The sequence below is a fragment of the Stenella coeruleoalba genome, assembly GCF_951394435.1.
Source record: "Stenella coeruleoalba genome assembly, chromosome: 5".
Taxonomy (NCBI): domain Eukaryota; kingdom Metazoa; phylum Chordata; class Mammalia; order Artiodactyla; family Delphinidae; genus Stenella; species Stenella coeruleoalba.
The window spans coordinates 78023354-78041533 of NC_137150.1; the positions used below are offsets into that span (position 1 = coordinate 78023354).

The window sequence follows — 18180 nt, forward strand, 5'->3', positions numbered from 1 at the left end:
AATTAAAAACAAGTAGAGGAGGGGAAAAGTTGATATATCATTCTATATTCCAAAGGAAAAATATTTTAACACAGAATTATTATAGCAATAACACTTAGGAAACATATGTAATTTTTCTGACCTAGGTCATACTACCTTTGGTTTCAACCTTCTATAGGCTTATAGAAGGCTACAAAAACTCACCTCCTAAGATAAAGAAAAGTTAAGTAAATTTCATAGTATTGTTAGATCCCAGAACTTTTTGTTGTAAATTCTAGGTCCTCCCCGTACCCTTTAATGCTTCTTTGAAAATTATTACACAGAAGTAAAAGCAAGGTTATCAGAAAATAATCTCTGGTGAGGTAGAAGCCTAGTTCCACTTAAAATAGCCAACTTAAAAGGTAGTTTACATAAGAGTTGCAATTTGAGGGCTTACTACATGACAGACCCCAGGGTAAGCAGTTTAGGTACATTATCTCATTTAATCCTACAAAACAGATATTATGTTTTTCCAAATTACACGTGGTGAAATAGGCCTAGAAAGATTGAGATACTTGCTCAGGTTACACCACTCAAAGCCAGTGTCTGACTACAAAACCCATATTTGGAATCATTGGACTATATTAACTCTAACATATACTATTTAATTTGACTTAAAGCAAGAAGAGTTTAAAATTTTTGTATTTACAGATTCATTCTGTAGATGTGAATTAAATAAAATTAAAAAGTGATCATTACATTTTCCTAATTTGTTTTATTCCCAGTGGTTGCACAGTGTCTTGCATAAAGTAGGTACTCAAAATATCTGTTAAATGAATAAGTAATTAATGTTATCAAATATTTCCACACTCTTGGTATTCTTTCAAAATTAATAAAGTATATATGGAACTTGGGTAATGTGCTAATAAGCAGAATGAAAGAAACTCTAGTAGGCATAAAAGTTGAACAGATATATATGCAGACAGCATGATCCTTTCCTTAAAAGAACTTAAACAACTGCGAGGTAGGAAACATTTATACCAATATTAATACTACTTATTGTTTGGAACTTTTAACGTTTAGTTTTTTAATCTATATTTATAAAACTAAGTTATGTATATATTTATTTTATACCAAACTTATACATACACACACACACACACACACACATATTTCCAAACAATAAGTATTGTTAGAGTTATAAATAAATGATGACTAGAGCAGTCACTAGACATATCAGAAATGAAATAGTATATGAGTGGACCTCAAGATAAGTAAGATTTGGTTAATTGCAAAAGATACCATGACACACTGGACTTATGTTTTCTCTCACCCTGGTCTTTATTACTGGGCAGAGAAGACTTCTTTATTGCCAGGGTTCAGCAGAGGCAGTGAGAGGGAAAAAACGCTCTTCTTTGTCTTCTCCTCTGCGTATTTCTTCTCATTTTTTATGTGACTAAAGGGAAATGTCACTTCTTGCCTCCTCTACATGTTAACCTGGATGAACCTTAGTCAATTTAAAGTTCTCTCAGACTACTTTGCTATAAATGGTAGGCACAGAGCCCCAGCCCTAACCTTTCTTTCTATCCCACTGCATTTCTGTCTACTGGAGAAGACAGATATAAAAATGATATATATAACATAAAACCAAGATAAGTACTATAAAAGAAGTACATTTATTGTACAGAAGAGTAGGCATGTAAAACCAACTTGTTATTAAAGAATAGGATGTCAAATAGCCCATCATTGAAGAGACTGAACAGCTGGAATTTGAACTGACATAATGGGTAAAAATTCAATTTCTATTTATTTGATTATACACCACTCTTTTCTTTAAAAAGGACCTTAAGCATTTGCTGAAAAACCAAATATAATACAACTAATTAAAGAAAAAAATTTTTAATGAAGAACAATATGGAAAATAAACTCAGTGGCTGTGACTGAATTTCTTGTAAACGAAAAAGACAAAGGAAACCCAAAAAGCTAGGTAACAATCTGAAAAAAGGAAAAACAGCAGTTAGTAAGGAATTAAAAAGTTATCCTCATGTCAGACTCTGAGAGATTTCTCTATCAGAGATTATTTAAGAAACATTGATGTAATGAAACAAAAATTTCACAGCTAATGTGGAAGTAAAATTCATATGGTTATTTCTGAAAATGATCTTGGATTTCCAAAACAAAACTCTGAATTCATCAGTGGTTATTTATCAAGTGGCTAGTTAGATAGTCCAAATAGCTTTACAGTAGCTAAATAATAGAATTTTGATATGCATAAGAGGAAAGAAGGGAGTTCATGATAAGGTATTAGCAGAAGCAAAGGCCTGGAGGTAGGAAGTAAATGGTATGTTTAGGAGACAGTGAGTAACATGTCTGAAGTGTAGAAGTGTGTAGAAGGATGCAGTAAATTAAATTCAAGGGAAAAAGCACCAGGGCCTTAAACCTCCTGTCAAGGAATAAGACTTTGTACTGTTGACAACTGGAAGCCATTCAAAGGTTTTGAGGTAGAGAATTACCTGATCTGCTATGTCTTAAAATGATAATCTTGTTAGTGAAAGATATATTGAAAAGGTAAGATATCTGAGGAAACATGATTAGTTAAAAGGCTACTGTAAGTCTTCCAGGCAAAAGATAACATCCTCAACTAGGATGCTGAATGTGGGAATGAAAAAGGAGAAGAAATAAATCAGAGACAATATAAAAATTGGATCAAGAAGACCACAAAAGTGATTGCATATGATATATGAAGAACAAAAAAGGGTCAAATATGACTCTGAGGGTTATAAATTAAAATAACTAAATCAAAATTGAAAAACTGAAAAAGAGGTTCAGACCTGTAAATATAAATTCAGTGCCAATGGAATATTCATCTGGACTTATAGATTATTAGATATTTGGATCTAGATCTCAGGAGAGAGGTAAGAGTTAAAGATATATGAATTTTTAATTTATCAGCATAATATAGGTAATATTTGAAATGGTGGGAGGGGATATGAACATAAATGTAAACTGAAGGAGAAATGAAGAGAGGGTGAAGACGTAGAATCCTGAAGAGTATCTATAATGTAAAGGAGAGTTAAGGAAAGAACCAGTGATGGAGAAAGGAGGGGTGAAAAATGAGGTGGAAAAACACAAACAAGGGAAGAAACCATTTTAAGAAGGAAGGACTGATGTAAAGTCACAGGTTTAGTGAGGAACTTAAAAGACTAAGGAAGGGGTCACTGATCATTGGTGACTTATGAGAAACCATTTCAGGACAGATGATTTCAAAATATGAGACGTAAAGTGATGAGGAAAGTTTGAAAAGTTTGGTAATAACATGAAGTATACAACTATCTTTATTAAGATGATAGGACATATAATTATGCATTAAAGTAAATCAATTTTATATATATTCATATAATTCTAAGTATAAAGTGTAGTATTCTACTGACTTAAACATTGTTAACCTTTATTTAAACATTTCATTGCAAAATTACTTTCACTTACTTTTTAAAGTTAGAAATCTTCCTTCCACACTTTTTAAGGCCACAGGAAAACTAGCTGATTGAGCATTCTCATCTGGATTTCCATTTCAGCTGCTCCACTCTAGTTCCAACTGGCTAAATACACAGATGGTATTTGGACTCTTATCTAACTGCTAGTCTTTTTTTTTTTTTTTTTTTTTTTGCAGTACGCGGGCCTCTCACTGTTGTGGCCTCTCCCGTTGTGGAGCACAGGCTCTGGACACACAAGCTCAGTGGCCATGGCTCACGGGCCTAGCCGCTCTGCAGCATGTGGGATCTTCCCGGACCCGGGCATCCGGTTAGGAAGCCCTAACTGCTAGTCTTAAGAGAGGAAGTGATCTTCATACTCATCTTTGTATTTTATGTATTTAACAAAAGGAAAACCCTAGCTTAGCTCTCTAGGACCTTCTTGCCTTATGATTCAAGGTGCCTCGTAAGTTGATCATAAAGAGCATAATTGTATGACATTGCTTGCCAGAGTACTGTTCACTAATCATGACCAAATTACCCAGCTGTTATATCATTTACTTCTGAATTCTTTATCACCATGACAATAATCTTGTATATATCATAAAATCTTAGTTTTCCAGAACCACTAAGAAATGAATGGGGGGTGGGGGTTATGGGATAGCCGAAGGCTTGTACCTTTAAGCACCAAAATTTAAATTTTATTTTTATAAGGGGATGGAAGAGGGCATAAAAAGAAACTGTTCTAAAAAAATGTGTTTTCCTTTCAAATTTATTTCTCTATTTATCTTAGTGTTGTCTTAAATTCTTTGGCACTCTTCCCATTTAAGCCTGGGTAATTCTAAACACTGATTTTTGACCTGTATTTTCCTATCTCTCATCACTGTAACAATTTTTAGTTTAATTGAGAGCCTAGATGATCCCCTTTATTTCCACAGCTACAAGATATAATTTCCCTTTCTCACCTTTTGCCCCTAGCCTCACTCTTTTCACATTAGCTTCTTCTTAAGAAGGAAATAATAGCCTAGAATCAATCTTCGAACAACCGAAGTATCAATTAACAGACTATCCTTGATAAGAGTTCATTGTTTTCTCTACATGAAAACCTAAAATCTCAATTCTGTACGATAAAATGTACTTCAAGATCTGACTTTTATTATTAAGTATTACTATTTTAAAAATCTCTCTTTACTGTAAGAAGGCAAGTATTAGAAGATAAGGCCTTTCAAACTGACTACTTAAACTTTCTGCCACAGAAAAACAATTTTCTAAAGATGTGAATAGTATCTTTAGAGACCTTAAGGACAAAAAGGTTAAGAAATAAGCATAGGGCTTCCCTGGTGGCGCAGTGGTTGAGAGTCCGCCTGCCGATGCAGGGGACACGGGTTCGTGCCCCAGTCCGGGAGGATCCCACATGCCGCGGAGTGGCTGGGCCCATGAGCCGTGGCCGCTGAGCCTGTGCGTCTGGAGCCTGTGCTCCGCAACGGGAGAGGCCACAACAGTGAGAGGACCGTGTACCACAAAAAAAAAAGAAAGAAACAAACATAGAGCCTAAAGGAAAGAAAAAGATAGGTAATAGACACCAACATATGTAAATGCCCAAAAAAGGCTTAAAAATAATCCGTCAAGGCAAAATTTCCACTCAGGAGAACAACCCAGAGGTGGAACTCGTGCAAATACCAACAGGCAGTGTGAGGCACTGGATCAGAACTAGGCAGTTTTCCAATGATAAAAATACTGGTAACATACAAGGCTTAAATGTAGAAAACAGGCATAAAATCACAATACTCTTTTCAAATATTCCAGTAGAAATCACTTACCTCATCATAATAAACTCTCAGTTCTGCTCTTTTAGATTTCAAGTCCCAGAATACTACAGTACCATTTTCATAACCTATTAGCAGCTGGAAAACATTAGAACAATCATTTTTGTAATTCTAACATTAATTTTACCTTGCTCCAAATAAAGATTAATGTTAATACAATAAAGTATAATCATACTACATTATACAACTTTATTTAGAATACCAATTTTTCCAAACCTGAATACAGGTTTTCTACATTGAAAAAAATTGGCAAATAAACTCTACTTCAATATAAACATTTACCAATGAAATCTACCTCATTCCAAAGAGTATACTGAGAAAATACGTAAGTATATATGAAACAACATAAAAATAAATGAGAACATTGGAACAAAAGAAAAATGGGATTGAAAATGAAGATGAAATAAAGGATGAAATGTGATAACTTTAACAAACAGTGTATATGCCATTCAGTTTTTTGCACATGAAAAATGTGGCCACAAATTTGGCTTCAAATTTCTTTCTATCAAATCCAATTTTCTGACTTACGTCAGTATTTTAAATTGGTGATTTATGAACTCTCTGCAGTTCAAAAAGGTATTCTAGAGATTCACATCATTAAATATAGTTGATACTGATTTATAAATCAATAAATAAGACAATTAACAAAATATACATTCTTCATTTCAAAAGAAAAGGATTTGAGAACAGAAAATGATTATTAGATGATCATATTCAACACTCAGTCATTCAGCTAAATACTGCTAGCTGTGCTGATGGTTTTTACTATGATTCTGAGTTTTATTTGTAGTTATATTTTGTTAAATTTAATCTACCATTAGTTAAAAAAAAACCCAGAAAGGATAAAAATAGGCCAACGTTCAAATAATATTTCACAGGAATGTGCCTTAAGATGATTTTCTTGAAATCCATTAGTATTTCTCTGGTGAAAATTCTTATACTGTTAATAAAGATGTTTCAGTAACTCCAAAACACAGTGGTAAAAACAGAAAATATAATGGTAGTTATAAGTTACTCCTACATAGCTTCTTGAGACCTAATCATTTCCCTAGAAATTTTATAACAGAACACAAAAAAACAACAAAAATAAGCCAGCTAGTAGTTTTAACAGGAAACAAAATTTCAAATATCAGATCATGAAAGCAATGCATATTACTTTTGAAGGCATAGCATATACTTAAATGTTTTATTATTAAACTGCAAACAATAAATTCTAAAATTGACTTAAAAAATTGAGCTTTCTACATATTAAGTTAAAGTAAATGGCATAATGACTTCATAAATTTAAAAAGTCAAAATTAGTGTAAACAAAGACTTTCTTAAAATAAAATTTATATAAAGTAATATATACTGTACTAAGATATGTATTAACTTCAACTTTTTTTTATATACCAGAGAAAATGATAAACAATAAAACCAAATCCTATGAGGTGTATGATAAAAGTTTCTATGAAATGTATGAAAAGAAGATTTATAAGTCTAAAAAGTTTGGAAAATCTGACCTAAGCAAGAAAATGAATAATATAACCTTTCAGAAATTGAGCCTCAAGATGTAATGGAATGATATTCTAAAATGCTATTATATTTTTTATAATAAACATAAGATAGAAGTCATTTTGTTTATAAAACATTATAAGCAATAGCCCCAGTAAATCACAAAATATAAAATAATAAACCTCAAAGTATCAAAAAATTGAGATAACTATACAAGATTGTGATATAGGAAATATGAAAATATATTAGAAACACTTAAAGAATTGAGAATGAGAAAAACAGCCCCTGACATCCAGGAGACACCAGACAAAGTCATTCTGTGACCATGATGAATCAAGACAAAAATAAGATCCCTCTGTAATCATGCCTGATCACATCAAAACAGGAATATTGCCCACATCACAAATACATATCATATATGTACGTGTGTGTACATATATATGTGTGTGTGTGTGTGTGTGTGTGTGTGTGTGTGTGTGTGTGTGTGTGTGTGTGTGTATATATATATATATATATATATATAGGCAAAGAAGTAGGTGATTTCTTCACTACATATTATCAGGACCTGGAAAAGTTTCTGAAGAAAATAGGTATCTGCAAAAATATCTGTTAAATTAGTTAGTAAATACCAAATAATCAAAATCAAAGATACTATATATTCTCTAACAAACATGAAATAAAATTAGAACTCACTGACAAAAATATTTTGGAAACTAAAAAATATGCATTTAAGTAATTATGGCCAAACAAGAAATCATAATGAAAAGTATGAAACAGAAAAGAACAAAAATGCCTCATATTGAACCTTGTGGGATACAGATGATCCTCATCAAGAGGGAAATATATGGTTTTATAAATACAGGCATACCTTGAAGATATTGTGGGTTCAGTTCCAGACCACCTCAACAGAATGTAATATCAAAATAAAGTGAGTTATAGAAGTTTTTTTTGGTTTCTCAGTGCATGTAGACTTCTATACTGTAATCTATTAAGTGTACAATAGCATTATGTCTAAAAAAGCAATGCACATAACTTAATTAAAAGTACTTTATAGCTAAAAAATGCTAACCATAATCTGAGCCTTCAGTGACTCATATTTTTTCAAGAGTAATATCAAAGATCACTGGGCAGAGATGGGATCAAGATGGAAGAGTAGGAAGACCCTGAGCTCACCTCCTCCCGTGCACACACCAAAACTACAACATATATATAAAATAACTCTCTCTCAGAACAACCTGAAGACTGGCTGTACAGCTTTTTTACAATTAAGGATATATATTTTTTTAATCACATAGAGACAGGTACAAGGGTGAAAGAAGTGATCTAGTCAGGACCCACACCCCCAGCAGGTCACCCAAAAGACAAAGGGGATATTACAAACTCAGAGGCCCCAGCCAATGCTCACTTCAGCTCCAGCCCTCCCACCAAAGCCACCAAGCACACACAGTCTGCAAAGGGACACTCCTACACAATGACACACTTTCCACACCAGGTGAGACAAATGTTTTGCCTAATTAATAAAGACAAACACTGAAAGTGAAACAAATTAAGAAGGCAGAGGAATATGTTCCAAATGAAATAACAAGATAAAACTCCTAATGAAATGAAGATAAGTAATTTACATGATAAAGATTTCAAAGCAATGTCATAAAAATGCTTACCAAACTCAGAAGAATAGAGGATCACAGTGAGAACTTCAATAAAAAATTAGAAAATATTAAAAAAGAACCAATCAGAGCTGAAGAATACAATAACTGAAATGAAAAATATACCAGAGAGAATAAAAAGCAGATCAAGTGGTAAAGAAGAATTAATAAATGAGTTGGAAAACAGAATAGTGGAAATTACCCAATCAGAACAGTAAAAAGAAAAAGTTTTTAAAATGAGGATAGTTTAAGGGACCTCTGAGACAACACTGAGTGTCACAATATTCATGTTATAGGATTTAGTCCCAGGAGGAGAAAAGAGAGGAAAAGGGGCAGAAAATATATTTGATGAAATAAGGGCTGACAAATTCTCTACCCTGGGAATGAAATAGATATCCAGGTCCAGGAATCAGAGACAGTCCTAAAAAGATGAACCCAAAGAATCAACACCAAGACACATCATAAGAAAAACAGCCAGAGTTAAAGAGAGAGAATTCTAAAGGTAACAAGAGAAAAACAAAGAATCAAACAAAAGGGGACCCCCGTAAGGCTCTCATTGATTTTTCAGCAGAAACTGTAGGCCAGAAGACAGTGGCATGATATATTTAAAGTGCTGAAAGGGAAAAACCTAAACCAAGGATACTCTACACAACAAGGTTAGGCATTCAGAATTGAAGGCGATATAAAGGTTCCCAAGACAAGCAAAAAGTAAAAGAGTTTATCGCCGCTAAGCAGGCCACACAAGAAATGTTAAAGGATCTTCTTTACGCAAAAAAGAAAAGGCCATAACAAGAAATGAGAAAATACATGAAGAAAATAAATCTCATTGGTAGAAGCAAATATAATAGTAAAGGCAGTGGATCAACTGCTTAAAAAGCTGATATGGAGGTTAGATGACAAAAGTTGTAAAATCAATTCTAATTACAATGAGTAATTAAAGGATAAACAAAAAGATGTAAAATATAATGTCAAAAACATAAAACATGGTGATGGGATTATAAAAACTGTAGAACTTTAAGAATGTGTTTGAATTTAAATGACTATCAGTTTAAAACAAATATCTATCTACCTACCTACCTATTTATTGCATAGTAACCAAAAACCAAAAACCTAGACTAGATACACAAATACAAAGAGAAAGAAACCCAAACATAATACTAAAAAAAAATCATCAAACCATAGGGAAGAGACTAAAAGAAGAAGAAAAGAATAGAGAAGAACTACAAAAACAACCAGAAAACATATAACAAAATGGCAAAAAGGACATGCCTATCAATAATCACTTTAAGTGTAAATGAACTAAATGCCCCAATCAAAAGACACAGTGTGGCTGAATGGATAAAAAAAAACAAGACATCTATATGCTGCCTATAAGAGACTCAATTCTGAGCTAAAGACACACATAGACTGAAAGTGAAAGGATGGGAAAAGATATTCCATGGAAATGGAAATGAAAAGAAAGCAGGGGTAATATAACTCATATCAGACAAAATAGACTTTAAAACAAAGATTGTAACAAAAGGCAAAGAAGGGCATTACATAATGTTAAGAGGGGGGTCAATCCAAAAAGAGGAACTAATATTCATAACATATATGCACCTAACATAGGAGCAACTAAATATATAAACCAAATATTAACAGACATAAAAGGAGAAATTGACAGTAACACAGTATTAGTAGGGGATTTAATATCAATGAATAAATCATCCAGACAGAAAATCTATAAGAAAACGTTGGCCTTCAATGATACTTTGAGCAGTTGGACTTAATAGATATCTACAGAGTATTCCATCCAAAAACTATAGAATACACATCTTCTTCAAGTACACATGGAACATTCTCCAGGATAGATCACATGGTAGGCCACAAAACTAATCTCAGTAATTTAAAGAGTAAAATCATATAAAGTATCTTTTCTGACCACAGTGGTATGAAACTAGATATCAATTACAGAATGAGAGGTGAAAAAGACACAAACACATGAAGGCTAAACAATGGGCTGCTAAAAAAAATAATGGGTCAATGAAGAAATCAAAGAGAAAAATTTTTTTAAATGTCTTGAGACGAATGAAAATTGAAACACAACTTTTCAAAATCTGTGGGATGCAGCAAATGCAGTTCTTAGGGGGAAGTTTGTAGCAGTACAGGCCTATCTCAAGAAATTCAAAAAATCTCAACAAACCTGACTTGAAACCTAAAGGAATTACAAAAAGAAAAAACTCAGAGTTAGTAGAAGGAAGGAAATAATAAAGATCAGGGGAGAAATAAATAAAATAGAGACCAAAAAAAGGAGAAAAAGATCAATGAAACTAAGAGGTTATTTTTTAAGATAAAGAAAATTGATGAAACTTTAGCCAGACTCATCAAGAAAAAAGAGAGAAGGTCCAATTAAATACAATCAAAAATGAACATGAAGTTATACAAGATATCACAGGAATACAGTAATTGAAGAATACTACAAACATTTACACAACAACAACTTGAACAATCTAGAAGAAATGGACAAACTCATAAATGTACAATATCCCAGGAAAAAATAGAAAGTATGAACAGACACCAATTAAATTACCAGTAATGAAATTGAATCAGTAATAAAAAACAAAACCAAAACTCCCAACAAACAAAAGTCCAGTATCACATAGCTTCACACTGGAATTCTACCAAACACTGAAAGAAGATTTACTATCTATCCTTTTCAAACTCTTTTAAAAAACTGAAGAGAAGGGAACACTTCCAAACTCATTCTTTGAATCCAGCATTACACTGATACCAAAGCCAGGCAAAGACACTACAACAAAAGGAAATTACATGTCAATAAATCTGAAAAATATAGATGCAAAGATCCTCAACAAAATATTAGCAAACAAAATTCAACAATATATAAAAAGGATCATACACCATGATCAAATGGGATTTATCCCAACGGTGCAAGTTTGGTTCAGTATCTGCAAATCAATCAATGTGATACACCATATTAACTAAAGGAAGGATAAAATCACATGATCATTACAATCAGTGCAGAAAAAGCATTTGACAAAATTCAACAACTATTCATGATAAAAATCCTTATCCAAGTTGGTATAGAGGAAATATATCTCAATATAATAAAAGCCATTTGTGACAGAACCACAGCTAACATCACACTCAAAGGTGACAAGCTAAAAGCTTTTCCTCTAAGTTCAGGAACAAGACAAGAATGTCCACTCTTATTCAACATAGTATTGGAAGTCCTAGCCCCAGGAATCAGACAAGAAAAATAAATGAAAGTCATCTAAATTAGAAGGGAAAAAGTAAAATTGTCACTATTTGCAGATGACATGATACTTTATATAAAAATCCCTAAAGACTATTAGAACTAATAAATAAATTCAGTAAAGATGCAGGATACAAAATTAATATACATAAATCTTCATTTCTATACATTAAAAATGAACTATCAGAAAGAGAATGCAAGAAAGCAATCCCACTTAAAATTGCATCAAAAAAATATAAAATATTTAGGAATAAAGTTAACCAAGGAGGTGAAAGACCTACACTCTGAAAACTATATGACACTGATGAAAGAAACTGAAGACAACATAAATAAAGATATTCTATGTTCATGGATTGGAAGAATTAATAGTGTTAAAAAGTCTAGGGGCTTTCCTGGTGGCACAGTGGTTGAGAGTCCAACTGCCGATGCAAGAGACGCGGGTTCGTGCCCCTGTCCAGGAGGATCCCACGTGCCATGGAGCGGCTGGGCCCGTGAGCCATGGCCACTGGGCCTGCACATCTGGAGCCTGTGCTCCGTGGCGGGAGAGGCCACATCAGTGAGAGGCCCGCGTACCGCAAAAAAAAAAAAAAGTCTATACCACCCAAAGCAATCTACATATTCAATGAAATCCCTATCAAAATACTGATGGCATTTCTCACAGAACTAGAACAAATAATCCTAAAATTTCAATGAACCATAAAAGACCCTGAATAATCAAAGCCATCTTGAGAAAGGAGAACAAAGCTGGAGGTATCACACACACTCCCTGACTTCAAAATATACTATAAATCTAAAGTAATCAAAACAGTATGACACTGCACAAAAACAGACACATAGATCAATGGAACAGAATAGAGAGCCTAGAAATAAACTCACACACATACGGTCAATTAATCAACAACAAAGGAGGCAACAATATACAATGGGAAAAAGACAGTTTCTTCACATAAGTGGTTTGGGGAAAACTGGACAGCTACATGTAAAAGAATGAAACTAGACCATTTTCTCACAACATATAAAAAAATAAACTCTAAATGGACAAAAGAGGACTTCCCTGGTGGTCCAGTGGTAAAGAATCTGCCTTCCAATGCAGGGGACGGGGGTTCGATCTCTGGTCGGGGAACTAAGATGTGGATGCTGTGGGGCAACTAAGCCTGCACGCCACAACTATTGAGCTCATGCACCTCAACGAGAGAGCCTGCATGCTGCAAACTACAGAGCCCAGATGCTCTGGAACCCGTGCACCACAACTACAGAGCCCACTCACCCTGGAGCCTGCATGCCAAAACTAGAGAGAGAAAACCCTCATGCCACTACTAGAGAGAAGCCCACGTGCTGCAATGAAGAGCCCATGCACCACAATGAGCACTGCAACGAAAGATCCCACATGCCGCAATGAAGATCCCATGTGCCACAACAAAGACCTGATGCAGCCCAATAAATAAATATTTTTTTAAAAAGCCATAGCAATGGGCATACCATTAAAAAATAAATAAATAAATGTACAAAAGACTTAAATATAAGACCTGAAACAACAAAACTCCTAGAAGAAAACATAGGCAGTATGTTCTTTGAAATCAGTCTTAGCAATATTTATTTGGATCTGTCTCCTCAGGCAAGGACAACAAAAGCAAAAATAAGCAAACAGGACCACATCAAACTAAAAATCTTTTGCACAGTTAAGGAAAGCATCAACAAAATTAAAAGACAAGTACGGAATAGGAGAAAATATTTGCAAATGATGTGACTGACATTCAAAATATATAAAGAACTCATACAACTCAATATCAAAAAAACAAACTATCCGATTAAAAAATGGCATTTTTCCAAAGAAGCTATACAGATGTCCAACAGGCACATGAAAAGATGCTCAACATCACTAATCAACAGGAAAATGCAAGTCACAACCACAATGAGATATCACCTCAACCTGTCAAAATGGCTATCATCAAAAAGACAACAAATAATTAACAAGTGTTGGCAAGGATGTGGAGAAAAGGGAACACTCGTGCATTGTTGGGGAGAACATAAACTGGTGCAGCCGCTATGGAAAGCAGTATGGAGGTTCCTCAAAAAAATTAAAAATTGAACTACCATACAATCCAGCAATTCCACTCCTGGGTATTTATTTAAAGAAAAGGAAAACACTAATTCAAAAACATATATGCACCCCAATGTTCACTGTAGCATTATATACAATAGCCAAGATATGAAGCAACTTAAATGTCCATAAACAGATGAATGGATAAAGATGTGGTACACACACACACACACACACACACACACATACACACACACACTGCAATATTTCTCAGCCATAAAAAGGAATGAAATAATGCCATTTGTGACAGCATGAATGGACCTGGAGGGTAGTACGCTAAGTGAAATAAGTCAGACTAAGAAAGACAAATAGTATATGTTTTTACTTATATATGTGGAATCTAAAAAACAAAACAATCAAATACAACAAAACAGAAACAGACTCACAACAGAAAACAAACTAGTGGTTGCCAGAGGGAAGGGTTGCAAAATAGGTGAAGGGGATTAAGAGGCACAAACTACCAGTTTTAAAATAAGTCATAGGCATGTGATATACAGCACAGGGAACATAGTCAATAATATCATAGTAACTTTGTATGGTGCATAATCTATAAAAGTATCAAATCACTATGTTGTACAGCTGAAATTAATATAAGTAAACTATATTTCAATTAAAAATAATCACTGATGACAGATCACCTTAAGAAATATAATAACGAAAAAGTTTGAAATACTGTGAGAATTACCAAAATGTGACACAGAGACATAAAGTGAGCAAATGCTGTTGGGAAAATGGTGTCAATAGACTTGCTCGACTCATGGTTGCCACAAATCTTCAATTTGAAAAAAAATGCAATATCTGTGAAGTGCAATTAAGTGAAGCACAATAAATCGAGGCGTGCCTGTACATATTAAAAGGAGAAAAGTATAAATTTTTAATAAATATAAGCATTTAACAGTAGAATGTCAAGAAAAAGAATAAAATCCAACAAATAGAAGAAAAAATGAGTCATCTTATCCAGGAGCAAAGCATACCTTTCACTTATTCAAGTTTTCAGGAATTTTGAGTTTTCCACATATAGATTTTCTTGTTAATCTTATAGCAAATTATTTTTAAAACTTTTGTTGCTATTTTGTACAGGATCTTCTCTTTATTATGTTTTCTAAGAGGGTACTGTTTCTATAGTTGGATTTTAGTATGCTACCTTCTAAATTATTTTATTCTTTGTATTAATTTTAATGTTGATTTTCTTAGGCATTCCAGGTTATATTAGCATATAATCTAAAATAGAGACTATTTTACTTCTTCCTTTCCAATTTTTATACCTCTAATTGTTTGTACTTGTCTAACTGCATTACTAAAACATCCTATAGTGTTAAAAATAGTGGAGGGGATGAGCATCCTTGCTTTCTTCCTAACTTTAGTGACAATGTCTCTTGGTGTTTCCCTATTAAATAAAATCCCAGATTTTATATATATATATATATATAATATTATTATTATATAATTATACATACATATATAATATATATAACATATATCATTAAAGAAGTATGAATTCATTCAATATTTTATAAATTTATTTTATCAGGAATATTTTTTATTTTTTAATATATTTTTTAATATTTTTAAATATTTTTTAATATTTTTAATATTTTTTAATATTTTTATTGAAATATACATATAGAAAAGTACACAAATTACAGCTGTGTCTTTCTTTAGTAATGACATTTAATTTTTTTCTTCCAATTTTGAGACATAATTGACATACAGCACTGTATAAGTTTCAGGTGTACCACATAATGACTTGACTTAGATACATCATGAAATGTTCATCAAATAAGTTTAGTGAACATCCATCATCTCATACAGATACAAAATAAAATAGAAAAATTTTTTTCTTTTGATGAGACCTCTTAGGTTTTGCTTATTTAACAACTTTCATATATAACATACAACAGTGTTAATTATATTTATTATGTTGTACATTACATCCCTAGTACTTATTTATCTTATAACTGGATGGTTCTACCTTTTGACAGCCTTCATCCAATTCCCCCTCCTTCCACTCCCTGTCTCTGGTAACCATAAATTTGATCATTTTTTCTATGAGTTTTTTGTTATTTTGAAGTATAATTGACCTACCACATTTTGTTAGTTCCTATTACACAACATAGTGATTTGGTATTTCTATACATTTCAAAATGATCACCACAATGAGTCACAGTTATTGACTGTATTCCTCACATGACTCATTTATTTTGCAACTGGAGGTTTGTTAAGCTTAATCTCCCCCACCTATTTCTTTCCTCACGCCAAACTCTCCTCTCTTGCAACCACTTGTTTGTTCTCTGTATTTGTAACTCTGTTTCTGTTTTGTTATATTTGTTCATTTGTTTTGTATTTTAGATTCCACATATAAGTGATTCACAACAGTATTTGTCTTTCTCTGTCTGACTTATTTTATTTAGCATGATACACTCTAGGTCTACCCATGTTGTTGCAAATGACAAGATTTCATTCTTTTCATGACTGAAAAATATTCCTCTGTGTGTGTGTGTGTGTGTGTGTGTGTGTGTGTACCACATCTTAATCCTTTCATCTATTAATGGGCACTTAGGTTGCTTCCAAACCTTGCCTATTGTAAATAATGCTGCAATAAACATAGAGGTGCACATATCCTTTCTAATTAGTGTCTATGCTTTCTTTGGATAAATATCCAGGAGTGGAATTACAAGATCAATTTATTTTTAATTTTTTGAGGCGCCTTCATAGTGGAAAACCACTATGCCTTCCATAGTGGCTGCATCAATGTACATTCCCATCGAATGGAAAGAAATTTTTGTTTCTGGATTTTTTTATTATTGTGTTTCATTCTCAATACGAAATGCACAATCAAGTATAGTGTGTGGGGATCTATGCACTGTAAGAATTTTTCTTCATCAGGTCACTCCATGTCACCCCCTAAGTGGAGACATAATTGAGCAGTACTCCTTGCCCAGATAGTACCAACCAATCATCTGACCCTGTCTATGAACCAGGCCTGAATTCTGTCCTACTCCATTAGTTTGTTTTAGATATTCCCCTCCTACTCCATAAGACCATATATGTGGGTTGAGAGAAAGGCATTGTTGCAACATAGGAATTCTTGGTTCCCCATTTATCCAATTCACTTAGGCCTTTTGGACAGTTCAAGGTTGATTTCCCAAATATACCTCTTCCATTGTAAAATGGACTGTCACATCCCTCACCCAATCCTAGGAATCAATGAATATGATGACATCCAACTCATGCTGGACAGGTCAAGTCACAGTCACTTGGTGTCCCATGGTTAGGTGTTCAGTCTCCACAAGGGCCCATTAGCATACCAGAAGTTACTTTGAAAATGGAGAGCAACTGTTGTTCCTCTCTTATGGGGCTTTCCAATAGAGTGTTCTTAACTACCAAATACATTAAGCTCTAGCAGATCATAGATACCAAATGGTAGGGTAGGCTGCACTTGGACTTAGGGAAGAGACCTTTTTTTCTCTAGGCTCTACTCAAAAGTGGCAGAATTTTGGATAACCTAAAAAACTGATTTGGAACAGTAATTTCTAGGGCCTTATATACTATTATCTAAATCCAAAAGCACCCACCAAGTGACATGACACTTTCTTAATAAGGAGAAATACAAAAGCTTACATTTTACCTTAGAGGAGATGCCCCTCCATCCCCAGACCATTAGACCTTCAAAATCATCACATATAGGGCCAGGTCCTAGATATTTATGGGATAAAGCCTTAGGACACATGAGTCTCTGACATATGAATCTTATGAGCTATATAGCTACTTGCCACTTCTGCTCACCAGATGAGAGTTGGAAGACCTCAGAAAGTGTCCTTACTTGGAAATAGGGTCTTTGAAGATGTAATTATTTAAGAATTTTGCAACGAAATCATCCTTAATTTAGGGTGGGCCCTAAAATCAAATGACTGGTGTCCTTATAAAAGAAGAAGAGAGGATACAGAGACACAGAGGAAAAGGCCATGTAAAGACAGAGAAAGAGATTGGAGTTATCCTGCCAAAAATCAAGGAACATTAGGCGGCACCGGAAGCTGGAAAAGGCAAAGAAGGATTCTCTTCCAGAGCCTTCAGAGAGAGAATGGCCCAACCAAGACTTCTGGCGTGCAAACTGTGAATTAGTAAATTTCTGTTGTTTTAAGCTACCCAGTTTATACAACGTTGTTATGGCAGCCCTAGAAAGCTATACCAGGTGTCAGGGTCATACTCTTTCCTATCAGGGCTTTGACTTTAACAAATAAGACCTTTCAAACTATGTGTTCAGTCTCCTTATAAAAAGATCCTGGGCCTATTTTTAGCACAGTCTGCCCTAGAGCTGCAGAAGCTAAGAGTTCCTTTAAGTTGTTTTAGAGGGCCTCTGGAATGCCTTAAATCAGTAATGAACTGTTCTAAGTTGATCATTTTATTTTCATACAGTCTCTGTGTTTTGGTA

At 33.7% G+C, this 18180-nt stretch overlaps 1 protein-coding gene across 2 annotated transcripts in view; it reads right to left on the bottom strand.

Annotated features, from left to right (window-relative positions):
* Window positions 1-18180, bottom strand: part of STXBP5L (syntaxin binding protein 5L) — a 369562-nt gene that overhangs the window by 216438 nt on the left and 134944 nt on the right. For both annotated transcript variants that reach the window (XM_079922719.1, XM_079922720.1), the window contains one exon: window positions 5249-5332. In XM_079922719.1, the coding sequence (XP_079778845.1) occupies window positions 5249-5332 (84 nt within the window). The remainder of the gene's footprint in view (window positions 1-5248; window positions 5333-18180) is intronic.